The 21360-nt window shown below is 50.9% G+C and overlaps 1 protein-coding gene and 1 long non-coding RNA gene across 2 annotated transcripts in view; one reads left to right on the top strand and one right to left on the bottom strand.

Annotated features, from left to right (window-relative positions):
* The window catches only part of LOC144329601 (uncharacterized), a 187560-nt gene extending 183008 nt beyond the window's left edge, over positions 1–4552 (bottom strand). Inside the window, exon 1 of the long non-coding RNA XR_013395005.1 lies at positions 3100–4552. This is a non-coding gene — a long non-coding RNA (uncharacterized LOC144329601). The remainder of the gene's footprint in view (positions 1–3099) is intronic.
* STC2 (stanniocalcin 2) lies at positions 1823–13479 on the top strand. The gene is made up of 4 exons (XM_001097342.5): positions 1823–2534; positions 4559–4701; positions 7137–7348; positions 12295–13479. The coding sequence occupies exons 1-4, from the start codon at positions 2384–2386 to the stop codon at positions 12695–12697; spliced, it is 909 nt and encodes a 302-aa protein (XP_001097342.1). The 5' UTR covers positions 1823–2383; the 3' UTR covers positions 12698–13479.
* The last annotated feature ends 7881 nt before the right edge of the window (positions 13480–21360 follow it).

Here is a 21360-nt window from a genome sequence, read left to right as displayed (position 1 = left end):
CAATATTGCTCATGTTCTCACCTACAAAAGAGGCCACATAGAAAGAAAGTCTACCCAGCTATACCCATAAGCAGGAGTGGGACCAAATAGCCACTTGTTCTCAGGAAATTCAGAGCCTTAAAGAGTTAGTTAGGAGAGGCCAGAATGCCACTGTGTTGTTTGTTTGTTTGCTTTGTTTTTAAGGATCTACAGGAGGTGCTTTTCCATAAACTAATAAAGGAAGCTAAGGTAACTACGCAAACAAAAGCAGCGTGGGCAATGTGAACTGGCCGTTTTAATGTATTTGTACCCGCACGTCCTTGCACAAAAGATCCGAAGTTGCGGGGAGTAATTGCTATTAGAATAGTGGGCATAGATGGTCAGTTTTTCCCCACCGCTGCAGGTTCGGACCTTCAAAGTGACCATTTATGGATGCTCCCTGGCGCTCCAGCCCAGGGGAAGCCCACTCTGAAGATGCCCTCCCCACCCCCTTCTCTCCTTCCTTCCGACTCAGGAGAGTCGGACACGCCGGACAGCTGCGGCCAGCAGTGGTCATCCTGGCACCCCGCCTCCGCCTTCCCCACGCCCGCGTGCAGCCGGGACACAGGAAGGGAAAGCTTTGGAAGTCAAGCGCCAGCCAAAAGATAACCTGCCAGCGCGTCTCCGCACCCCCTCCCCCAGCCGTGTCACATGGCGGCCCCAACCAGGCGGGCAGTGCGCCCCGCCGCGGAGACCCAGGGCCGCGTCGCCTGGGCAGTGGGTGATGAAACTTCCCAGGCGCATTACCGCAGAGGGCGCGGGCGGGGCGCGGGGTGGGGGTGGGGGATGGAGAGCTGGTACCCGGGCTCACCTGTTCTCCTGGAGGAGGGTGGGGACGAGGGGAGGGGCGAGTGCGCGCCAACGCCGGGTGCGTGCCCGGGGGCGCTCGGTCGCGGCGCTCTTGTCCCCGCCCTCCCTCAGCCCTGAGAGCCCCCCGAGCTGCGCGGTGGGGTGACGGGACGGAGAGCAGTTCCTGTCCCAGGCCCCGGCGCGGGGGAGACGTGAGCGTGCACACGTACACACATAGCAGGGGAAGAGGCGCTCCAAGCGGCGCCCAACTTTCTCCTTCCCTCCGCGGGCCGGGGGAGAAAGTAGCCGGGGCTATCCCCACCCAGCGGTTCTTGGGGAGGGGGCCGAACAAGAAAAGGGAGGAGATGGAGATAATTTCCCCGGATTTAGCTTTTTTGTCTTTGTTTTTGTTCTCACCACTTCCATCGGATGACTGGAGAGTAAAAGGGAACCCAGAGCGGGGTGGCGAGCAGCGCTTTGAGAAAATGCAGGAGTGTGTTTGGAGACGCGTAAAGTTGTCTTTCAAGCTCTAGCCTCCGGGCACGCGATGCTCCGCGGCGGCTGACTCAGGGCTGCCTTGGGCCTCCCTGCCACCCTCCTGGAAATGATGCAAGTCCCGACTGTCACCTGGATCCCTGCAGCCCAGCCTGGAATGCGTCTGGATCAGGGGAAGGACAAGAAACGACACTCCAGGTGTTGCACGGCCCACCAAAGCGGGAAGATAGGGCAGTTGCTCAGACCAAATACTATATCTAGTACTTCTGCTCCTATCTTCCATCGTGGGGTTCTTTTTAATGCAAAGTGTCACAAGGCTAGGAATTCCCATGTGTGCTCAGTTGGCCCACAGCATCATTGTGCCCGGGAAACTGCTTCAATTTATTAAGTCCTCTGGGCTGAGAATCTCACTGAATTCCAAAAGGCGGAAAGAGGAAACTGTCCCAACCCGATGCGGGTGTGACGTGAGCCAGGGGCCCGAGGGACTCTGTCCCAGAGCAGACCGTCCCCCTTTAACAGCAACTGGAGCTTGGATTCGCGTTTATATTCTACAGTCCTTTCGACCATTGCCCTGGAGCACCCGCACACGCACGCATCTCCGGCCGCGCTCACACACACTCATACACACGCACGCAAACGCGTGGCCGCCGCCAGGTCGGCAACTTTGTCCGGCGCTCCCAGCGGAGCTCGGCTTCCTCCTGTAGTAGTTGAGCGCAGGCCCCGCCTCCCGGCCGTGTTGTCAAAAGGGCCGGGGTCTCGGATTGGTCCAGCCGCCGGGACAACACCTGCTCGACTCCTTCATTCAAGTGACACCAGAGCTTCCAGGGATATTTGAGGCACCATCCCTGCCATTGCCGGGCACTCGCGGCGCTGCTAACGGCCTGGTCACATGCTCTCCGGAGAGCTACGGGAGGGCGCTGGGTAACCTCTATCCGAGCCGCGGCCGCGAGGAGGAGGGAAAAGGCGAGCAAAGAGGAAGAGTGGGAGGAGGAGGGGAAGCGGCGAAGGAGGAAGAGGAGGAGGAGGAGGAGGGGAGCACAAAGGATTCAGGTCTCCTGGCGGGAGGTTAATACCAAGAACCATGTGTGCCGAACGGCTGGGCCACTTCATGACCCTGGCTTTGGTGTTGGCCACCTTTGACCCGGCGCGGGGGACCGACGCCACCAACCCACCCGAGGGTCCCCAAGACAGGAGCTCCCAGCAGAAAGGCCGCCTGTCCCTGCAGAATACAGGTAAGTGCATGTGCCCCCGCAACCGGGAGCTACTGGGAGAGGACACCGTGCACCCACGCGGCGCGCCCCAGGCGTTTCACCGGGAGCCAGGCGCCCACCCACGGCCACGCAAACTCTTGGGATGGCACGGGACGTGCAAAGGGAAGCGCGAGGCAAGGCAGGTCCGCGCGGGGCTCCGAGCGCCCGGAATCTGCACGTGCTAGCAAGGGTGATGAAATGGCTGGGGCAGGACTTGTTGCTGTCCTCCCCAGGGTCGAGGGGAAATGAAGCAGCGTCTGACGCTGGCAGCCCCAGCCCCCGCCCCCGAGTCCCGGGTCCGGTGCAAAGCGCGCTTCATCCCGGCCGGCACGCGGGAGGCACAGAGGGTCCCCGGAGCTGGGCTGCGCCCTGCATCCGGAGAACTTCTCTTCCCAGCCTGACGGCCTCAGTAAGAGTGCCGCGTCTTCCCCCTCCTCAAAAGATGCCGGACATCCTAGAACTTTGCCGGCGAGACAGATGGCACTGCGAACTTTCCCCCTGGGGGCACTGCTTTCGGAAGGGAGCGTGGGGGCGGCGCAAAGCGTACCTCCGCGGTGCTGCCGCCATCCCCAGCTCCTGGCCAGGTCAGCAAGCCAAGAAATGGTGACATGACCCGAACCGTGCGCCTCCTCTGCTCGACCGGCTCTTGGCTCACCAGCAAGCTACAAAGCAGAGCCAGGCGTGCAGGGCACGGGGCTGGCCCTTTTCCCAGCTCGGAAAGAGAAAGAAAATCTGCCTACAGCTCCTTCGCTCCACGACCCCTCCCCCGACTTTGGGGGGCCGTGTGAACGCGGCGGCGTGCGTGCGCTCACCGCACGAGCAAGAATGCACGAGTGCCCATTAGGGACGCCCCAAGTGAGTGAATCGCGGCCCTGCGCGGTCCTGCCCCGGCGGCGCGTGGGGTCTTACGGAGCCTGTCACCTCCACATGCTGGGGCCGGCACCCCCACCACCCCAGACCCTCGCCCACCCTCCCCCTCCTCTGGCGCTTCCTCTGAGAACTGAACGTGATTCTCGGTGGTTGGGGACCCTCAACAATAAACGCCCCTCATTCTCTCGCTGGATTTAATCTGATGCGGATTATCTGCTCCGACCCCGCCCTTCTTCCAAAATATACTTTTCTGATGTAATTTTGTGGTTGGTTTAAATCAGAGACTTGGGTAGTGGGAAGGGAGGGAAGAGGCTTTGCACGCTGCAGCCTGACAGTTAACTCCCTCCGTCTGCCCTTTCCGAGAGAGGAATGGGGGCCACATTCAGTGAAGAGCTGCAAGCTCCCTCCCGGGCGGAGGGAATTCTAGGGGATTGGGTGATATACCTCACCCCATCCCTAATTAAAAGGAGCCTGCAACCGCGGATAGTGGCGTTGCTGAAGGCTCGCCCCCATCTGACTCCACTCCTAAGCCTGCTGGCCAACCGCAGCTTCCCTAGCTGGTATTTTAATGCGAAGGGTTGGGAGGCACTGCCTTAATAGGAATTTTGTTTTGATTTTTAGGTGTTGAATCATAAAGCTGAATTGAAACTGCTTTTTAGATGCTGTCATTTGGGTGTCAGGAAGCAAATGGCTGTAAGTTAATAGCAGCAACTTCTACAGATCAAGTAGAGAACGGTACTTCATTGACGAAGTACAGTCTTCAACTCAGAATTTTATTTTTGTCTGTGGATTTAAAAAGCTGAAATATATTTCGCTCTCAAACTAAGTATTGCCACACATACTTTAATAAAATGGAAAGGATGAAAAGGAGGAATGCTCAGACCAGCCTTCTGGTTGTAATTTTTGTAATTTTCGGCTCTTTTCTACAAATATTTACAAATATATTTTTCATGAGTAGATTAAAGGAGGAAATTTTGTTTCCCAGGCTTTTTAGGTCCTGAAATAGTCATTACTAACTCTTTTTTCCTCCTTAAATTTTCCTTGAGTTGTTACTAACTTTTATTTCAAATGACCTCTCTGCACTGCCCAGCATGGGTTCCAGTTTTGTATATATTTGTATGTGATTTTCCTTTTAGCGGAGATCCAGCACTGTTTGGTCAACGCTGGCGATGTGGGGTGTGGCGTGTTTGAATGTTTCGAGAACAATTCTTGTGAGATTCGGGGCTTACATGGGATTTGCATGACTTTTCTGCACAACGCTGGAAAATTTGATGCCCAGGTAAAAATCCATCCAGAGCATGAAGAATGTTTGGGGTGAGCGTACATGATTGAAATGTTCATTGGAAACCCTTGTTAACCAACTTCCTTTGCTGTTCCTTGTGGTGTGTTTTAGTGCTTGCAAGCGACAGTCTAGGTATAAAACATTATTCCAGTGTCTCCCCTCTGCACTCATAAACTGTGTCTACACATGCAGGGTGGACTGGAGACCAATGTCTTAATAAATAATAAACACCTTGTAAGGGGACATGCTGTGTCTGGCCACCCAGAACTCAGTCTCCAAAGCCCATTGCATGACAGGTAGGGGCAAGAACCCCTAATTATACATTTCAGAAGCCATTTTCACCTACTAGGGAAATGAGGCACAAAGTGTATAGAAATCCATCATGTGGTGTGTGTGCAGGCAACCCAAATAACTCAGGACCTCCGAAAGAGCAGACTTCTATTCCTCCTGAGTAGCAGATCCTTCTCTCCCAACCTGTCAGGTCAAAACCCTGATCGAGTCCTTCAATTCCACACTTTCCTTTTGCTCTATATAATAAATATAGTCAGGGCCTGACCCACTTCGGTTATCCCAGGGTCCCAAGGGCAACGTGGAGTTGCTGCTCAGGGCAAGGCAGGAACACAACAAGCAACCTATGGCTCCAGTGCCAACAACGCAAATTCATTTTTAGATGGCATGTGGCTTCAGACTCACCTTCTTCGTGTTCTCCCTGGCCACTTATATGTCCTGTTGAAATGCCCTGTTACTATATCTCAGAAACCTCTCTCCTGGTTCATTGGAGAGCAATGCCAACATTTGGAGGTGGCCATCAGTTTAGGTGAGATTTATGGATGTCACCAGTCCCCATCCACTGACATACAGTAGTGAGCCTGACAAAGCAGTGCCTGGGAACAAGGAGGGGAGGTGATGACGGGGCAGGCAGCCTAAACTGCAGAGGATGTGCAGTGGCCAGAGGGGAAACTGAAACCAGGGAAGGAAAGAGGTAGAACTTTGAACTCCTTGAGGCTCCCTAATAAAGCATCACTCTGGATTAACGGGAATTAGGAAACGTAATAGGAAATCCGGAGGAAAGACGTGTATTTAAGGGCAATCCCACAGGATGTCAGGGAAGAATACCAAGAACGGATTGCCACAGCCCTCGCATAAATTCATCTTCCTCTTTTTTTCTCAACCAACAGGAATATGTTCTCAAGTTAGAGGCATCCCTTTCAAGTCGATGCTCAGCACATAACTGCTTAATAAACGGGCACACCCTGCCCTCCATTCCGTTTGGCTCTGGCTGGAGAGTCAAAAGAGACGGGGCCACGGGGAGGGTGCTCAGGCCACATGGTTTTTCAGAGATCAGATGCTATCTGTAGACATTTCTATGGCTGCTAAAGAGAGAACCAAAATAAATGTGCTGGCTGGCTTCCCACTTCCAACCTAAACCCATTTACTTTCTCAACTCAGTGACTTCCGGGTCTGTCTAAAAACAGAGGGGTGACCTCTCAGACGACAGCTCGTTTCTATAGTAATGTGGGGTGCGGGGATTCCTGGGTAGGCATCCCACAATGCCTCCGGGCCGCGGGAGGTTGATAAGGGAGCAGCACCGAGCTTGCCTCCACACCCCCAACAGCTGTCTCCTTTCTAGGATAAGCACAATCAAACGGGGTTGCCAGGAAAGAGAACTGCAGGCCAGATGTATGCCTGGCTGCCTTCGCCACTCCGAGGCAGGGAGTGTGGGGGAGGGGCCGCCAGTGCGGCAGTTCAGACTCCAGATGCTGCCAGGCAGGGTGCCAGGCCGGCCTTTTAGAGGCAATAATCCGAACAGTTTAAAGGAGTAGAGTCATTTTCAAAAAGGAAAAGAACGCTCTTCCTGGTAGGGTAGGAGGAGACAAGGGTATGGATTTGGGGCGTGGGAGGCACTGAGGCAGAAAGGGAGGCACAGTCAGCAGTCAATCTTGGTGTCGCCCCTGGAATCAAGAGAGAAAGGAAAAGTGTGAGATTTGGACATGCAGGCACCTTCCACCCAGGGGAAACTGCTTGTGAGAACCGTGAAGGATTTATGGATTTGTGTCTGGCCAAATTCCATTTGTGTTCCAGAAAAGTTGTCACCAAACAACCAGCACTGGGCTACCTGAGAGACACATAGCCACGGAAGCCCCCGTTGGAGGGAAACTCACAGAGTAGCTGGGGAGGAAGGAGGAAGATGTGTTAGTCTACAGAATGAACATCCCTTGTTGCCAAGTGCTGGGGGTGTCATGTCACTCTGGACATGCCTCCTGATGTGGCATTGCCTGTCACCTGGGAGGACATCCGTCTCTGGTGGGGCCTTGGGGTTCTAATGTCAGGAATATCCTGTGTAAGCCCAAGAAGGGCTGAAATGTCCAAGCGTGTAACGAGGTCTCCTGCTTTCTGCCCCTCTCTCCCTTCCCCGGCCTGTGCGTTCTCAGGGCAAGTCATTCATCAAAGACGCCTTGAAATGTAAGGCCCATGCTCTGCGGCACAGGTTCGGCTGCATAAGCCGGAAGTGCCCGGCCATCAGGGAAATGGTGTTCCAGTTGCAGCGGGAATGCTACCTCAAGCACGACCTGTGCGCGGCTGCCCAGGAGAACACGCGGGTGATAGTGGAGATGATCCATTTCAAGGACTTGCTGCTGCACGAGTGAGTACTGCCCCACAGAGGGCCTGGGGTGGAAGGGCCACACCAAGGACGGCAAGGTGTATGGGAGGAGAGCCGCGTTGCTTCTACAGGTTGAATGCCTGTCAAATGGAGGTTTCCATTTACTTCAGAAAGCTACCCTGACTCTCCTAAAAGGCCCCTTTCCTGCTGCTTTCAGGAAAAGAGAGAATTCCCTCATCAGTCTCAAAACCACGAGCAACAGAAATGGAAATCGTTTTACTAAGAATGAAATGTGTCAATTCAGAAATGCTCTTCATCTTCCCCTTAGCCAAGAACCCACTAGCTCTCAGAATATTCTGAGTAGCTGTAGAGGTGTCCTTACCAACAGCAGATTGCTAATAACATTGGTTGAATATTTACCAAGTGCCAGGCACTGGGCTAAGAGCTCCTTGTGAATTTTTCACTTGATCCTCACAACAGCCCTTGTCACCTCCATTTGACAGATGAGAAAACTGAGACTCACTAAGGCGAAGCTCACACAGCTAGTGACAGGCAACGCCAGGCTTGGGACCTGGCTCCAGTCTGCTGAGCAGTCTGGCTCCAGAACCTATACTCTCAAATGCCGAAAACAGAGCTATAGATGCTTTTCCTGCCTCCTTAAGTTTCCTTTCCCTTTTGAGTTCACCTTCTCTAATACATTAGTACTCTCTCAGAAAAATGCAAAACAAATGCCAAAAACTTTAATCAGCTAAACACTTTTATGCCAAAACAAGGAAATGTGAACTTACTTATTTCAATACTTGAAATTCAATGATAAAATCAGGATGCATCATTCCTTACAAAATATTTCTGCTGTAGGATCCTAAATTTTGCAGCATGGTAAAGCACGTTGGTACACAATTGTTCCTAACATGAGGCAGGGCCAGGAGCCTCTAAAGATAACTTTTTTTTTTAATATTGACAATGGCTCTTTCCTCAGAGACATAGGGCAGAAAGAAAGCCACTAGCCAAGCAGTTTCGTACAAGTCATTACCAGTTTGATGGCACTGTTGGTCTCTCCATGGTGACTCATTGAGCCAAATCAGTATAATTTTATGAACTCTTGAGCCTCAGTTTGTGCCACAACCTTCTTCCAGTTATGTCCCTACCACACCAACACCACTCAGACGACAGAGAACAACAACCACCTCCTGTCTCTTTCCACTTGGTTATAAGGTCATAGGCATCTTGCAACACCCTTGGTACAGTGTTAGAATCATACAATTCATGGCGAAACTCTGCAGGAAGCTCTTGCCAAAAGCAAAATAATATTGTATTTTCCTTGAATTAGGCTAATGCCTTACAAAATATTTTTTATCCTTCAAATATTTGTAAGGGAACAGTAGCAAGCACAGCATCATCAACAACGACAGCTGTCTTTTTTTTTTTTTTTTTAATGTGCTAGGCCCTTGGCCGGGGCCTTTACATGGGTTATCTCATTTATCTTCCCCAAAGATGCTAGAAGATAGAAATTACTATGCCCAAGAGGAGGAAAGTGAAGCTAAGACATTAGAGAACTCGCACTGAGGTTTGATTCCTGCTTTTAAGCTTCGGAATTGCTGGTATACATGACTCTAGCCAGTCGTCAGGAATAGACTTCAAACTCGCTCCCAGCCTATAATCTCCCTGCTAGACCAGAAAGGTCTCACAGCTCCCCACATGTGGTGGGCTTCTTGTCCTTTTATCAAATATATCCCCATTACACAAGGAGAACACTCTAAAATTTCCTTCCTTCAGGTGCCTCTGGAAGAGACAAATGCCCCCATGGCTAGGAAATGCCATGAGCTGCACTCACCTCCAGCCCTGTCCCCCATTAGAGAGAGTTTGCTGGCCTCAGGAATGGGTGGGTGATGGGGCCCATTCCTAGTTTATGAGGCTATAATGCATGCCTGGAGCACAGGAAGACTATCTTTCTTGGAGAAAAGTATTCTTTGGGAAAACTGAAGGTTGGAAGTCCCGCCCCCTCCCCTTAATTAAGTAGAAGGTAAAGCCTTCTTCTAGTGTCTCCTTCTTGGGAATGTGGCCCTCAGGGCCATGGTCTCCTCACACCATTCAGAATGAGCCTATGACCCCCTACCCCAGCCTGCTCTGGAAATGCAGGCAGCCCATATAAGAAGCCTGGTCACATGCTGTTCCTCTTGCTTTCCCCTAAGTCATCTCTAGGCAGGGGTCTCCATTAACTCCAGCTTCCCAAAAGCCCCCATTACCTTTCCTTCTGAAGCCACGATGTGACAGTGCATCGACTTGTACTTCTAGCTGAACTGCCTGCTTTTTAGTTTTGTTTTTTTTTCAAGCATCTTAACTGATTAAAGTATCTTATCAGTCCCCAAATATCAAGAAGGTCATTTCCGAATGTGTGGTATTGGTCAAAAAAATTAAAAAAGAGAACTGAATTTGCTTTTCACTTTAGAGATGAGGAAATCACAGTCACCCCAGAATCTGCACCACCCCATCCTTCAACCCAACCCCCATCCACACCAGAACACTCACCCCCAATTAATGCTGCTCTTTTTAAGCTCTTCCTCTCTGCTCCCCTCACCCCTTCCTGCCCGCCCCACTTTCTGCATAGCATCTGTCTCCCCCTAGCTGCAGCCGGCCTGGCTTGACCCCCACTCGCCGTGTTGCTGGGTGCTGGCAGGCTCCAGGCACATCCCCCTCCAAGTATTTTTTAAAATCCTTTAGCCTTGCTGACACCCAGTTGAACGAGCTGGACTTTGTCATTAGACACGGGCTGAGCTTGCAGCCTGAGAAGGCAACATGCCAGCTCGGAACACGGCTTAGATTAACTTGGTTCGGCACACACACCCCTCCCCGCAGTTCACAGCTTCCTCCTGGAGAGAAAGAGGGCCAAGGGCAGGGGAGAGCATGGGCTCGTCCAGCCTTCTCGGATCCAGATCCACCTTGGGCTTCTGGGGGCTCATCTGGCAGACAGAACGCCCTGGCAGAGAAGGTGAAAGAGAGACAGTCTGTATATCCCCAAGACAGCCCTCCCCTTAATCTGGGGCAAGAAGCTTGAAGACAGCATCCAGTTAGTATCTCAGAAAGACAGACACTCACCCCTGCAGTGTGCTCATCTAGCCCTGGTGCCGTGGCAGGCACAGTCAGGTGCTAAAATCCCGTTGCTGCTTTAGCAGACACACTCAGTGAACTTGAGCTCCAGAGGCAGCTTCTAGTTTTCAAAAAATAGAAGGAAACAAGCACTCGTGAAGCATTTCCCTCATATTGCCTCCTGCATGCCCACCTCAGGGCAGTCCAAGGAGACAGCGTTAGGTTGTCTTGCATTGTCAGGGGCCGGCCTTAGAGGGTTTACAGCCCTTTGCCCAGCGACCATGCACAGACTTGCTGACTCCAAAGTCATCAAACTGGCCCTAAACAGCAGCTTGATCTCTATCAGCCAGAGCATTCCTCCTCTCTGCTCTGCTCTCAGCCAAGCCCTGGGCCCTGAAGCCCAGAAGCTTCCAAAAGCCACCTTCTCCCTGCTCTTCTCAGTTTTTACATCCATGAGATGAGGACAGTTCACTCAATTCCAGCTTGAGGACTAATTAATAAAAATGCAGTAAACTACTTCACGCATCTCAAAATACAGTCTGCTCTTTCCACATAGCAACAGCTGCCAGCTTGCAAAGAAAAGTCTCCATGGGCTGTAACGCAGCCTCGATGGTGGCCCAGGCTTAGGGAGGACAAATCAGGTTGCTCCTTGTTATGAATGACCTCACATTCCAGGGTGACTTCCCTGCTCAGGGTGATGGCCCAGAGCTGCAGTGCTTACGGTCAGATAAATCAGAACGTTTGCCAGCGAGGACTGCCTAGGAATGCTGGTTAGCCATGTGAAACATTCTATACCCCCCTTGGGGGGGGTTTAAAGGCCAGTGAGAGGTTAAAATAAAAGCTCAGTGAGTGACCCATGAGAGCCCATTGCTGGGGACACTCCTTATCAGATGGACTTGTAAATATAAAAAGCAGATGCTCCTGCCTTCTGCACACCTTGTCCACCCCCTGGAGTAAATTCTTCCAGCAGTTTTCCTAAAGAACAGCCCAAGGCAACCGGAATGGCCTGAGCAACTGGCTCTGCCCTCCAGAACTAGGCGAGTTCGTTGCACAGCGAGCTGTCTCTCAATCCAAACACAGGGTCCCCTGACCGCCAGCCTTCAACTCCAATCTAAGGAAGCCCAGACTGAAAGAATAAAGATGCGTAGATGGCCACAGCTACTCCCCAGCCTCTGCTACTGAGAGAGGGAGTCACTGCATGCGCGGGCAATGACGTCCCAGGGAGGCGGTCTTCCTCCCTCCCACTTCAGCTCTTCCATACTCCTCCAGATGCAGAGGAAATGCATCCAATAACTTCCAAAAACACCCTTCTTCATCTTGAGCCTAAACCCGGGGCAAACACAAACATGGGGAAAATGGTTTCTTGGGAGCTTCTCACAGAAGGCACACGGCCCTAAACCTTCATGGTTTCCTCTTCCCTACCAAAAAGAATCTTCTGTTTGGGAGTCTATGTAAGGCCCTGCACCATTTGCCTAATTATGATTCCACTGGACCGCAGAGCCAACTCCACTCTAGCTGAAACTCACCTAGTTAGTGTAGCCTAAAGGCACCCAGAGCTCTCCTGCCATTATTCCCGCAGCCGCCCGGATTTCTCACCTTCCCCAGAGGGTCTTCCTTTTAGGGTCCTAAGCTCTCATCCTAAGAGCCATAAGCTCTTACCCTATGCACCTGTGAGCCTGGGACACAATGGCCACCCAATAAGTGTTGGTTGAGGCCAGTACTCCATAAACTACGAGAAAAGGCTTGAAGTCATTTGAGAGAGACCTTCCATTGAACCCAAGCCAAGCACCGGCCATGCCTCCTTCCCAGCATTGCCCCTACCCTCTGTGGTCCATTTGGGACTTGCTCCATTCCCAGCCCCTCTCTCTCTCTCTCTCTCTCTCTCTGCTTTCAATCTTTAGACCCTACGTGGACCTCGTGAACTTGCTGCTGACCTGTGGGGAGGAGGTGAAGGAGGCCATCACCCACAGCGTGCAGGTTCAGTGTGAGCAGAACTGGGGAAGCCTGTGCTCCATCTTGAGCTTCTGCACCTCAGCCATCCAGAGGCCTCCCACGGCGCCCCCTGAGCGCCAGCCCCAGGTGGACAGAGCCAAGCTCTCCAGGGCCCACCACGGGGAAGCAGGACATCACCTCCCAGAACCCAGCAGTAGGGAGACTGGCCGAGGTGCCAAGGGTGAGCGAGGTAGCAAGAGCCACCCAAACGCCCATGCCCGGGGCAGAGTCGGGGGCCTTGGGGCTCAGGGACCTTCCGGCAGCAGTGAGTGGGAGGATGAACAGTCTGAGTATTCCGATATCCGGAGGTGAAATGAAAGGCCAGGCCGCGAAGTCTTTCCTCCACGCCGTCCATTTTCTTATCTATGGACATTCCAAAACATTTACCATTAGAGAGGGGGGATGTCACACACAGGATTCTGTGGGGACTGTGGACTTCATCGAGGTGTGTGTTCGCGGAACGGACAGGTGAGATGGAGACCCCTGGGGCCGTGGGGTCTCGGGGGTGCCTGGTGAACTCTGCACTTACACGTACTCAAGGGAGCGCGCCCGCGTTATCCTTGTACCTTTGTCTTCTTTCCATCTGTGGAGCCAGTGGGTGTCGGCCGCTCTGTTGTGGGGGAGGTGAACCAGGGAGGGGCAGGGTAAGGCAGGGCCCCCGGAGCTGGGCCACACAGTGGGTGCTGGGCCCCGCCCCGAAGCTTCTGGTGCAGCAGCGTCTGGTGCTGTCTCCACGGAAGTCAGGGCGGCTGGATTCCAGGACAGGAGTGAATGTAAAAATAAATATCGCTTAGAATGCAGGAGAAGGGTGGAGAGGAGGCAGGGGCCGAGGGGGTGCTTGGTGCCAAACTGAAATTCAGTTTCTTGTGTGGGACCTTGAGGTTCAGAGCTCTTGGCAGGGGTGGGGGGAGGAGTGTCATTTCTATGTGTAATTTCTGAGCCATTGTTCTGTCTGGGCTGGGGGGGGACACTGTCCAAGGGAGTGGCCCCTATAAGTTTATATTTTAACCACTGCTTCAAATCTCGATTTCACTTTTTTATTTATCCAGTTATATCTACATATCTGTCGTCTAAATAAATGGCTTTCAAACAAAGCAACTGGGTCATTAAAACCAGCTCAAAGGGGTTTAAAAAAAAATTTAAAAAAAAAAAAAACAAAAAACAGCCCATCCTTTGAGGCTGATTTTGTTGTTGTTGTTAAGTTCTATTGTAAAAGCTATCAAACAGCGACATAGCCATACATCTGACTGCCTGACACGCACTCCTGCCCACTTGGGGGGAACCTTCCACCCAGAGGAAAATGCACACATGGGGAGTCCATTTGACAAATTTCCCTTAGGGTTTTGTTATCTCACCTTGACCCTCAGCCAAGACTGGTAAAGCTGTGTCCTGGCGATTCCAGGAGGCCCAGCTGGAAACCTGGCTTCCCCATGTGAGAGGATGGGAAAGGAAAGAAGAGAATGAAGACTACTTAGTAATTCCCATCAGGAAATGCTGACCTTTTACATAAAATCGAGGAGACTGCTGAAAATCTCTAAGGAACAGGATTTTCCAGATCCTAACTGGAAATTTAGCAACAAGGAGAGGAGTCCAAGGGGACAAATAAAGACAGAGAGAAGAGACAGAAATAAAATTACGAGGAAAGGAGAGTGAGGATTTTCATTTAAAGTCTCAGCAGTGGGTTTCTTGGGTTATTTAAAACATCACCTAAATAGGCCTTTTCTTCCTAATAGGCCATCAAATTAAAGCCTATCCTTTCTCAAGCAGGAGCTGGTATTGTAGGGAGTGGCCTGGTATTCTGGGCTGGGCTCTTCTGGAGCAGGGGTCGGCAAACATTGTCTGCAAAGGGCCAGATAGTGAATCCAGTACTTTCAGTTTGGCGAGCCATGAGGTCTCTGTCGAAACTACTCCACTCTGCCGTCCTAGCACAAAGGCAGCCACAGACAACACACAAACGAGAGGGTTTGGCTCCCTTCCAGGAAGATTTATTTAACGGGCCCCCAGCTGAATTTCACTCACAGGACACAGTTCACTGATCTCTGTTCTAGTGAGTGGGCCAAAAAGCATATGCATCCTTATCTGTCAACTCATCAGCTCTTCCTCAAGGCAACCTGAAGCCAGACACCAAGAAACTAAGTGTATCTGCTCCAAAATGACTTGTTCCTGGAGAATGCCTTCAACCAAAACACAGCTAGTATTTCTATGACCCAAATCCAATCCCAGTCTTTCATGATCCATGCCGGGGTGGGGGAGAATCATTGGTTGGGGGAGGGGAGGAAACCCCACCTCCAACCCCCGCCACCGGTCCCCCCAGCACCCAGCAAGATCTGGGCCTGCAGAGAACAGAAGAGCTGGTGCACTTAATCAGCTCTGCCCTTGTGGGGAGGAGGACCTGTGTGTCAGGCTCTGCCATGGGAACGCGTGTAAACCGTGGCCGTCTCCTGCAGTGAGCCACCACGGCAGGCACGTTGACTGTTTTACTGACATCACTCAAAAGCCAAAGCAATAACATTCTCCCGCCTTGCTGAGTCAGCTGTTCATTTGTCCGCCAGCTCCTGGACTGGATGTGTGAAAGGCATCACTTTTCCATTTTCCTCCGTGTAAATGTTTTATGTGTTCGCCTACTGATGTCCCATTTGTTGCTTCTATTGTAAATATTTGTCATTTGTATTTATTATCTCTGTGTTTTCCCCCAAGGCATAAGATTGCTCACTATGTTCATTTGAACCCGTTGACTGATCTCTGTTGTATATTTTTCACGCCACTGGTTTGTCTTCTTCTCAGAAGTCAGGTAGATGGCATTTCAATCCTGTCCCTCATGTTATTGGAAGCATACAATAGTATTTATTGCTCAGGGTCTTCTGCTCAAAACCGAGGAAGGTCCAAATTTCTGTAAGCATTGATTGAGACATTTGCACAATCTAACATGTAAGCAAAGTAGTCATTAAAAATACACCCTCTCCTTGGGCTTTATACTGCTTACAAATTTACTCATGAGCCTTCCTTTGAGGAAGGATGTGGATCTCCAAATAAAGATTTAGTGTTTATTTTGAGCTCTGCATCTTAACAAGATGATCTGAACACCTCTCCTTTGTATCAATAAATAGCCCTGTTATTCTGAAATGAGAGGACCAAGTATAGTAAAATGCTGACATCTAAAACTAAATAAATAGAAAACACCAGGCCACAACTATAGTCAGACACACACACAAAGGGAGAAATTTAAACTTGAACCAAGTAAAAGGCTTCACGGAAATAGCATGGAAAAACAATGCTTCCAGTGGCCACTTCCTAAGGAGGAACAACCCCGTCTGATCTCAGAATTGGCACCACGTGAGCTTGCTAAGTCATAATATCTGTTTCTGTTACGGATTTAGGCAACAGGACTTGTACATTGTCACATTGCATTATTTTTCTTCAAGCATTAATAAAAGTTTTAAATAAATGGCTTCCACGTGAGTAGCGTCATTGTCTGAGAGGGTCATTGATGTCCAACGCTCAGGGGCACAGCTTTGAGCAAGTGGACTTGTATGTCAAGAGAATTCTATGCTTCTGCGGATGTTCAGCCTACAGGGAGAGAAGCCAGATGAAGAGGTCCACCCTAGGCTTCTCCTCCATCAGAGGGACTCTGTCCAAGCCCCTGCCTGAGTCACCCAGACAAGGAGGAGAATAAATTTCACGCAGTCGGCCTGGAAGTACCAGCCCCACACCCCATTAGGGAGGTCCTCAAGGCTCACTCTGGTCTCACCTTTGGGTCTCCCCTGTGGCCTGGCCTCCCCTACTCTCAGACTGAGCCTGCAGCAGGCACCACCAGTTTAACAGCTGAGTGGCCTGGCACACACAGGGGAGCCCACTGCCTCCTCCCCAGCTCTTGCTCACAACAGCAGAACAGAGCTAGAGCCCCTGGTTTACGCAATTTGTGCCACTGTTGGTGTACCTACTACATGCCAGGCACCACAGTAGGCATTTTGCATGCGTTATGTCATCCTCATTACGTCCCACAAATAATAGGCATCATCCTCATTCTACAGGTGAAGAAACTGTGGTACAGCCTTGTCCCAAACTGTGTGGCTAGTGAGTGGGGTGGGGTCTGAAATCAAACTCAGATCAGGACTCCTATGCCCACACACCTTCCCCAACTTGAGGCCTAGAATCTCCACTTTAATTTTATTTTTAAGTTAAACCCATCAGTGTTATTCCTATTTTACACGAGGCTTGGAGAAAGAATAATTATACTCTTATATTTATAGTTCCAGGCCTCCAAGGAGTTCTGCTTCAAAACGGAAAGAAAAGTTAATGCTCTCACCTTTGCTCTCAGCAAAGACTCAAATTTTGGTTCTGATAAGGAAAGCAGGAGAATCATGGAACCTCCTCATTTTTCTTTGCATGTGGATATTTTTTATAAGGTTCTTATCATGCACCACTGGCAAAGCATTTAGGGAGCATCTGGCTTTCCTGAAACATGCAGCTGGCGCTTTCCTCACTAAACTCACCCCATCACCTTTCTGAGAAGCCAGGCTCCTCCAAACTCTTCACCAACATCATCAGCCTCATCGGGACAGTTGCAGGTTCCTGGGGACCCCTCATGTGCTCTATGCTTTGCCTGGTGCTTTAGGGATATTATTTCTGAAACCCATTTTAAAGATAAAGAAACTGAGGCTTCATGGCATTTAATATGCCTGGAGCCAGTCACAAACTAGTGAGCTCTAGAGTCAGCATGCAAATGCACCCCTCCGCCTTGTCTTCTTGCACCCCAAGTGTGAACACATGGGATAAATGCACCCAAACGAGTCCAGAAATGCAGCTGCCTCCCTCTAAACCCCAGGGTTGTTCCAATCCAACTGTTCTGGAACTATTAGGCTGTGGGAGGAAGAAGTCAGAGAGCTTCCAAATATGCTGGGATTTAAACAGAGTTTCCAAAGGAAGCTGGATCTATGCACCCCAAAATCTGGACACAGAAAACCAAACTGGTTCTAAAGTCAACAAAAAAGAAAGCCCCCTGCTGAGAGGGGACAGCCCCTGGCCAGAGAACAGTTTTTATGTGAATTATTTTTTGTGGGTGGAGAAGAGAAGAAAAGAGCAATAGAAGCCTTGGGCAAGGAGTCCCGTGTTGCTGCTTGCATAAGCAGTTCAGTTTTTATCACTCCCCAAAAAGAACAACAAAAAATGTCACTTCCCAAAGAGTACAGAAAAAAAAGAGTCACAAAGCCAACCGAGGCTTATGCATGAAATGGACTCCACACCAAGATGAACCCAGATCTCATGGCACCTTAGAATCTGTAACCACCTTGCCACCATTGAACATCACGCCTGCCTGGGCGAGCTAAAACTTGGGAGAAACAAGGAAAGCTCTTACATGGAATTCTCAGAGGCAGAGTATTGTTCACAAGGTAAGGAGGAGAATCAGCTGGTTCCATTTCCCATTCGATAATTTCCAGGAATTTTTATAGTTCTTAAAATTCGGGGAATGTGCATGTAAAAAAGCAGTGGCAGGCTAGAGAGGACAGGGACCACCTGCTTGTCCCCCGAGATATGAATAACATTCTGCAAAGGGCTGAGTGCTCCAGAGAGGGCTTTGTTCAGAAAGAATGATCAGTCCCTAGAATTCTGTCCCAGAGGTTTATTGCTATGTTTAACAAAACTACCCCTGAAGCTTAGTAGGTATAAAACAACTATTTTATTTTGCTCATAATTTTATAGGTAAGAAATTTGGAAAGGGTGGTTAGACTCTTCACATGGTGGTGGCTGGGGCAACCGGGGCTGGAGGATCCACTTCCAGGATGACCTTCTCTGGATGGTGCCTCGGTGCTCCAGGCCTCCTCTCTTCTCCCCTCCCACTTCTCCTGCAGTCCCCATTGTGGCATCTCGTCCCCCAAGGCCTGTCAGAGCATGACCATCCAGGGGTAGTCTCACTTCTTCCATAGTGACTGGCTGTCCCCAAGACAGGCTGGAGGATCTTACACCATACTCTTCAAATCTAAGCTGTTTTCACCCTTGGTACTATAAGAGCCACAGGTTCTAAACTCCATGAGGACAGAGGCTGTGTCATTTTTTGTACACTGTTGCCTGTATCCCCAGCAGCCCTGCCATTGCTCGGTGTGAGTGAATAAATGAATGGAAGAAACCTCTTGTCTAAAAGGGTGCCAAAATGTCAAATCAGATAAGTTTCAATTTACTTTAACTTCTAAAGCAAACATATCCTTGCATCCTTGTACAAGGGATCAACATGTCATAGAATCAGTGAGAGGGTGTCAAAGTTGAAAATCGCTGGGAAACCTGTAATTTTGGAGTCAAGAGACATAAACAGGGGTACCAGTCCAGCCACCTACTCATCTTGCACCAGGTAAATCTCTTTGGGGATAAGAAAGAAATATAAATAATGACTGAAAAAATCAGGACTGGCCCTGAGACCTTGGCGAATCAGTTCGATTTTCTAAGTCTGTTTCCTTAGCTACAAAATAAGGAAACTAACAGCTACCCTGCTTTCCTCAGGGGAGTGGGGGGCAGCTGAAGATAAAATGACTTAAGCTATATAAAAAGTCACAAAGCCTAGGAAATGCTTTGAAGACTATGACATGCCACGTAAAGGGTGGTGATTACTTCTCGCGGCCGTTTCAGAAGACAGTGGCCTAAAGCCAAGATCACGGATGGGATGAGCCGCCTCATGCTTTTTCCTCTGTCCTGTCCCTTCTGGGGCAGGCTCAGGTCTCTAAGGGACCTGACAGAGGGGCCAGCCCCACAGGGTGGGACTTTGCCTGAAGTGGGCATGAGGGGCTGGAGGCTAACTAAGTGGGAGCCCTGAGCGAGTCCCAGCCCCTGCCCCAGCGAGGTGAGTGGACACTGAGCAGCCCCTGGACAGCCCCACGGTGCTCTCACCAGGCTGAGTTCCACCAGGAACGCCATGTGGCAAGCTCCACAGGGTGGCACCAAGGCCCACGCCCGGGAGCAGAGGGCCCTTCCTGCCAGGGCTCCCTCTGAAAACCTCAAGGCAAAGGACTCACAGAAAAGCTAATTAATAAACCTCTTTACTGAGAAAGGAAAGCAGAGCCTGACAAAGACGAGGGAGGAAAGAGATTTGGGGCCAGAGCCCACTCTGCTCTGTGCCAAGGTTCCTAAGAGTTTGACATTTGGAAAAGATCTGGCCTGCAGGAGCCAAGGATTCGGGACAGGGCTCCTTCTGGCTCCCGGGAGTGTCAAGAAGAGAAGGAGGAGGAGGAGGAGGAAAATGACTCAGCTGAAATGAAGAGAAATGTATTTTTAAAAAGTGAAACGATGAAAGGCACAAAGGAACGAAATGGAGCCCCAGGACAGGGTCCAAATGCCTTCTCAGAGTAAGTGGGGCAAATTTTCAAAAAGCTAGAGAGCTCGCCTGGGTTTCTTAGCCAAGAATAACACCATGAAAATGAAGACAGTCCTCTGGGCTCGCCAGACCCACTATTCTCAGACCCTCCCCTCCCAGGTCTCTGCTGGGGCCCGTGCCCACCTCTGCAGGAGAAACACTGACAGCCACCTGGCAGCAGAGACACTTCTCCTCGTTTCCAACTTGAAAAGTGCAGGCGAGGTCTGCAGCAAATGAGTTAGGGAGACAGGCAACCCCTGGGCTCACGTTCACCTAGTGAGGCAAGGACAGAAAGGGCGGTCCCATTGCTCCATCGAGTGCATGGGAACTGTCAGGGGGGCAGTGAGGAGAGGGAGATGGAAGGAGTCTCCCTCCCCAGAAGCTGCCACAGCCCCATCCCTTTCAACAGCCAAGGTCAGGTGACCCTGATTGCAAAAGTGTCATTTTGAAATATTCAATGGAGAGCAAGCACAATAATGAGATATGAGAAGAAAGAGAAGCCACCGCCTCCACTGCTCAGACCTCCCTTCTCCAGGGTCATTCAGCAAACATCGTCTTCGTGCCTTCGTGCAGGGCTCCTACCTCTTCCTTAGCATGCCACGCCATGGAAACTCATATTACCAGGAAGCCAGCATGGCTGGGAGCCCAATGACCAAAGCGACGGAGGACCCCCAGGAAGGATATCAAACTCCCCTGCCCCAAGTGTCTTGAAGCAGGGCCAGGGTAGGAGGCTCCTCACAGCCCTCAGGAGAAAGCAGTCTAACTGTATTCCCCACATTCCAACAGAAAATAGCAAACCAGCAGAGAGCTCTGGCCCTCCAGCCCCTGGGTCATCCCAGTGCCTCCAAGAAAGGAAGCCATTCCTGTGACCCCTCCAGATGTCACCAGCACCTGGTGGGGAGGTCCCCAGCCTCCTAATGGCTGCAGCTGTGCAGAAGGAATGGGGCCGGCTGCCCTCTGAGGCCCCCACTGCCAACCTTGAATGTCCTGAGATTCCTTTTCCAACCACCACTTGTCTACGCAAACATGTTAGGTCAAGAGGGAAGCCAGCTCCATACTTATATTTCCAAGCCTGGAGCCCCAAAAGCTGTGCCCGTTAGGGTCCTCTAGGAAGCAGAGACAGAATCAAACGCAGGGGAAACACTGCGAAGGATCATGTGAAGAACAGGTGTGGGTAGGCAGAGCCTCAGCCCGTGGTACATTCTGACACTTTTGGAGGGACAGAGGGGCAGAAGGAGGGCTGAGTGGGACTGCAGTTCAGCCCCAAAAGTCCCTGCCAGGATGATGGGGAGCCCCAGAGTGAAGCATGAGGCCTGTACTGGACAGACAGAGGCCCTGCTCCAGCACCCCTGCGTGCTCAGTCACTGCTGGGAGCAGCCTGGGAAGAGTGTGGCTCAGCAGGGACACCGTCAGGGGCCCTGACAGTGGGGCAGCTGGAAGCTGTGAGCAAACCTCATTCTTCACAGCAGGGAGATCTGAGCAGCACACTCCAAGGCTACCTGAGGTCAACGCTTTTTTGAAAAAAAAGAAAAAAAAAAAACCTTGCAACAGAACACTGTGCTTAGTTCCTGAGACAGGTTCTACACATGACAAGATCTCTGGCAAGAGGCTTCACAGGGTTGTTGTAAGAAACAAA

The sequence above is a fragment of the Macaca mulatta genome, chromosome 6, assembly GCF_049350105.2.
Source record: "Macaca mulatta isolate MMU2019108-1 chromosome 6, T2T-MMU8v2.0, whole genome shotgun sequence".
Taxonomy (NCBI): domain Eukaryota; kingdom Metazoa; phylum Chordata; class Mammalia; order Primates; family Cercopithecidae; genus Macaca; species Macaca mulatta.
The sequence above is the reverse complement of the archived record's forward strand: the minus strand, read 5'-3'. Positions and strand labels throughout refer to the sequence as shown.

Excerpts from the sequence above, each read along its gene's own strand:
- STC2 (XM_001097342.5), top strand. The coding sequence starts at position 2,384 with ATGTGTGCCGAACGGCTGGGCCACTTCATGACCCTGGCTTTGGTGTTG. Across the intron at positions 4,702-7,136 it reads CTGGAAAATTTGATGCCCAG|GGCAAGTCATTCATCAAAGA; the intron begins GTAAAAATCCAT and ends GTGCGTTCTCAG. Across the intron at positions 7,349-12,294 it reads AAGGACTTGCTGCTGCACGA|ACCCTACGTGGACCTCGTGA; the intron begins GTGAGTACTGCC and ends TTCAATCTTTAG.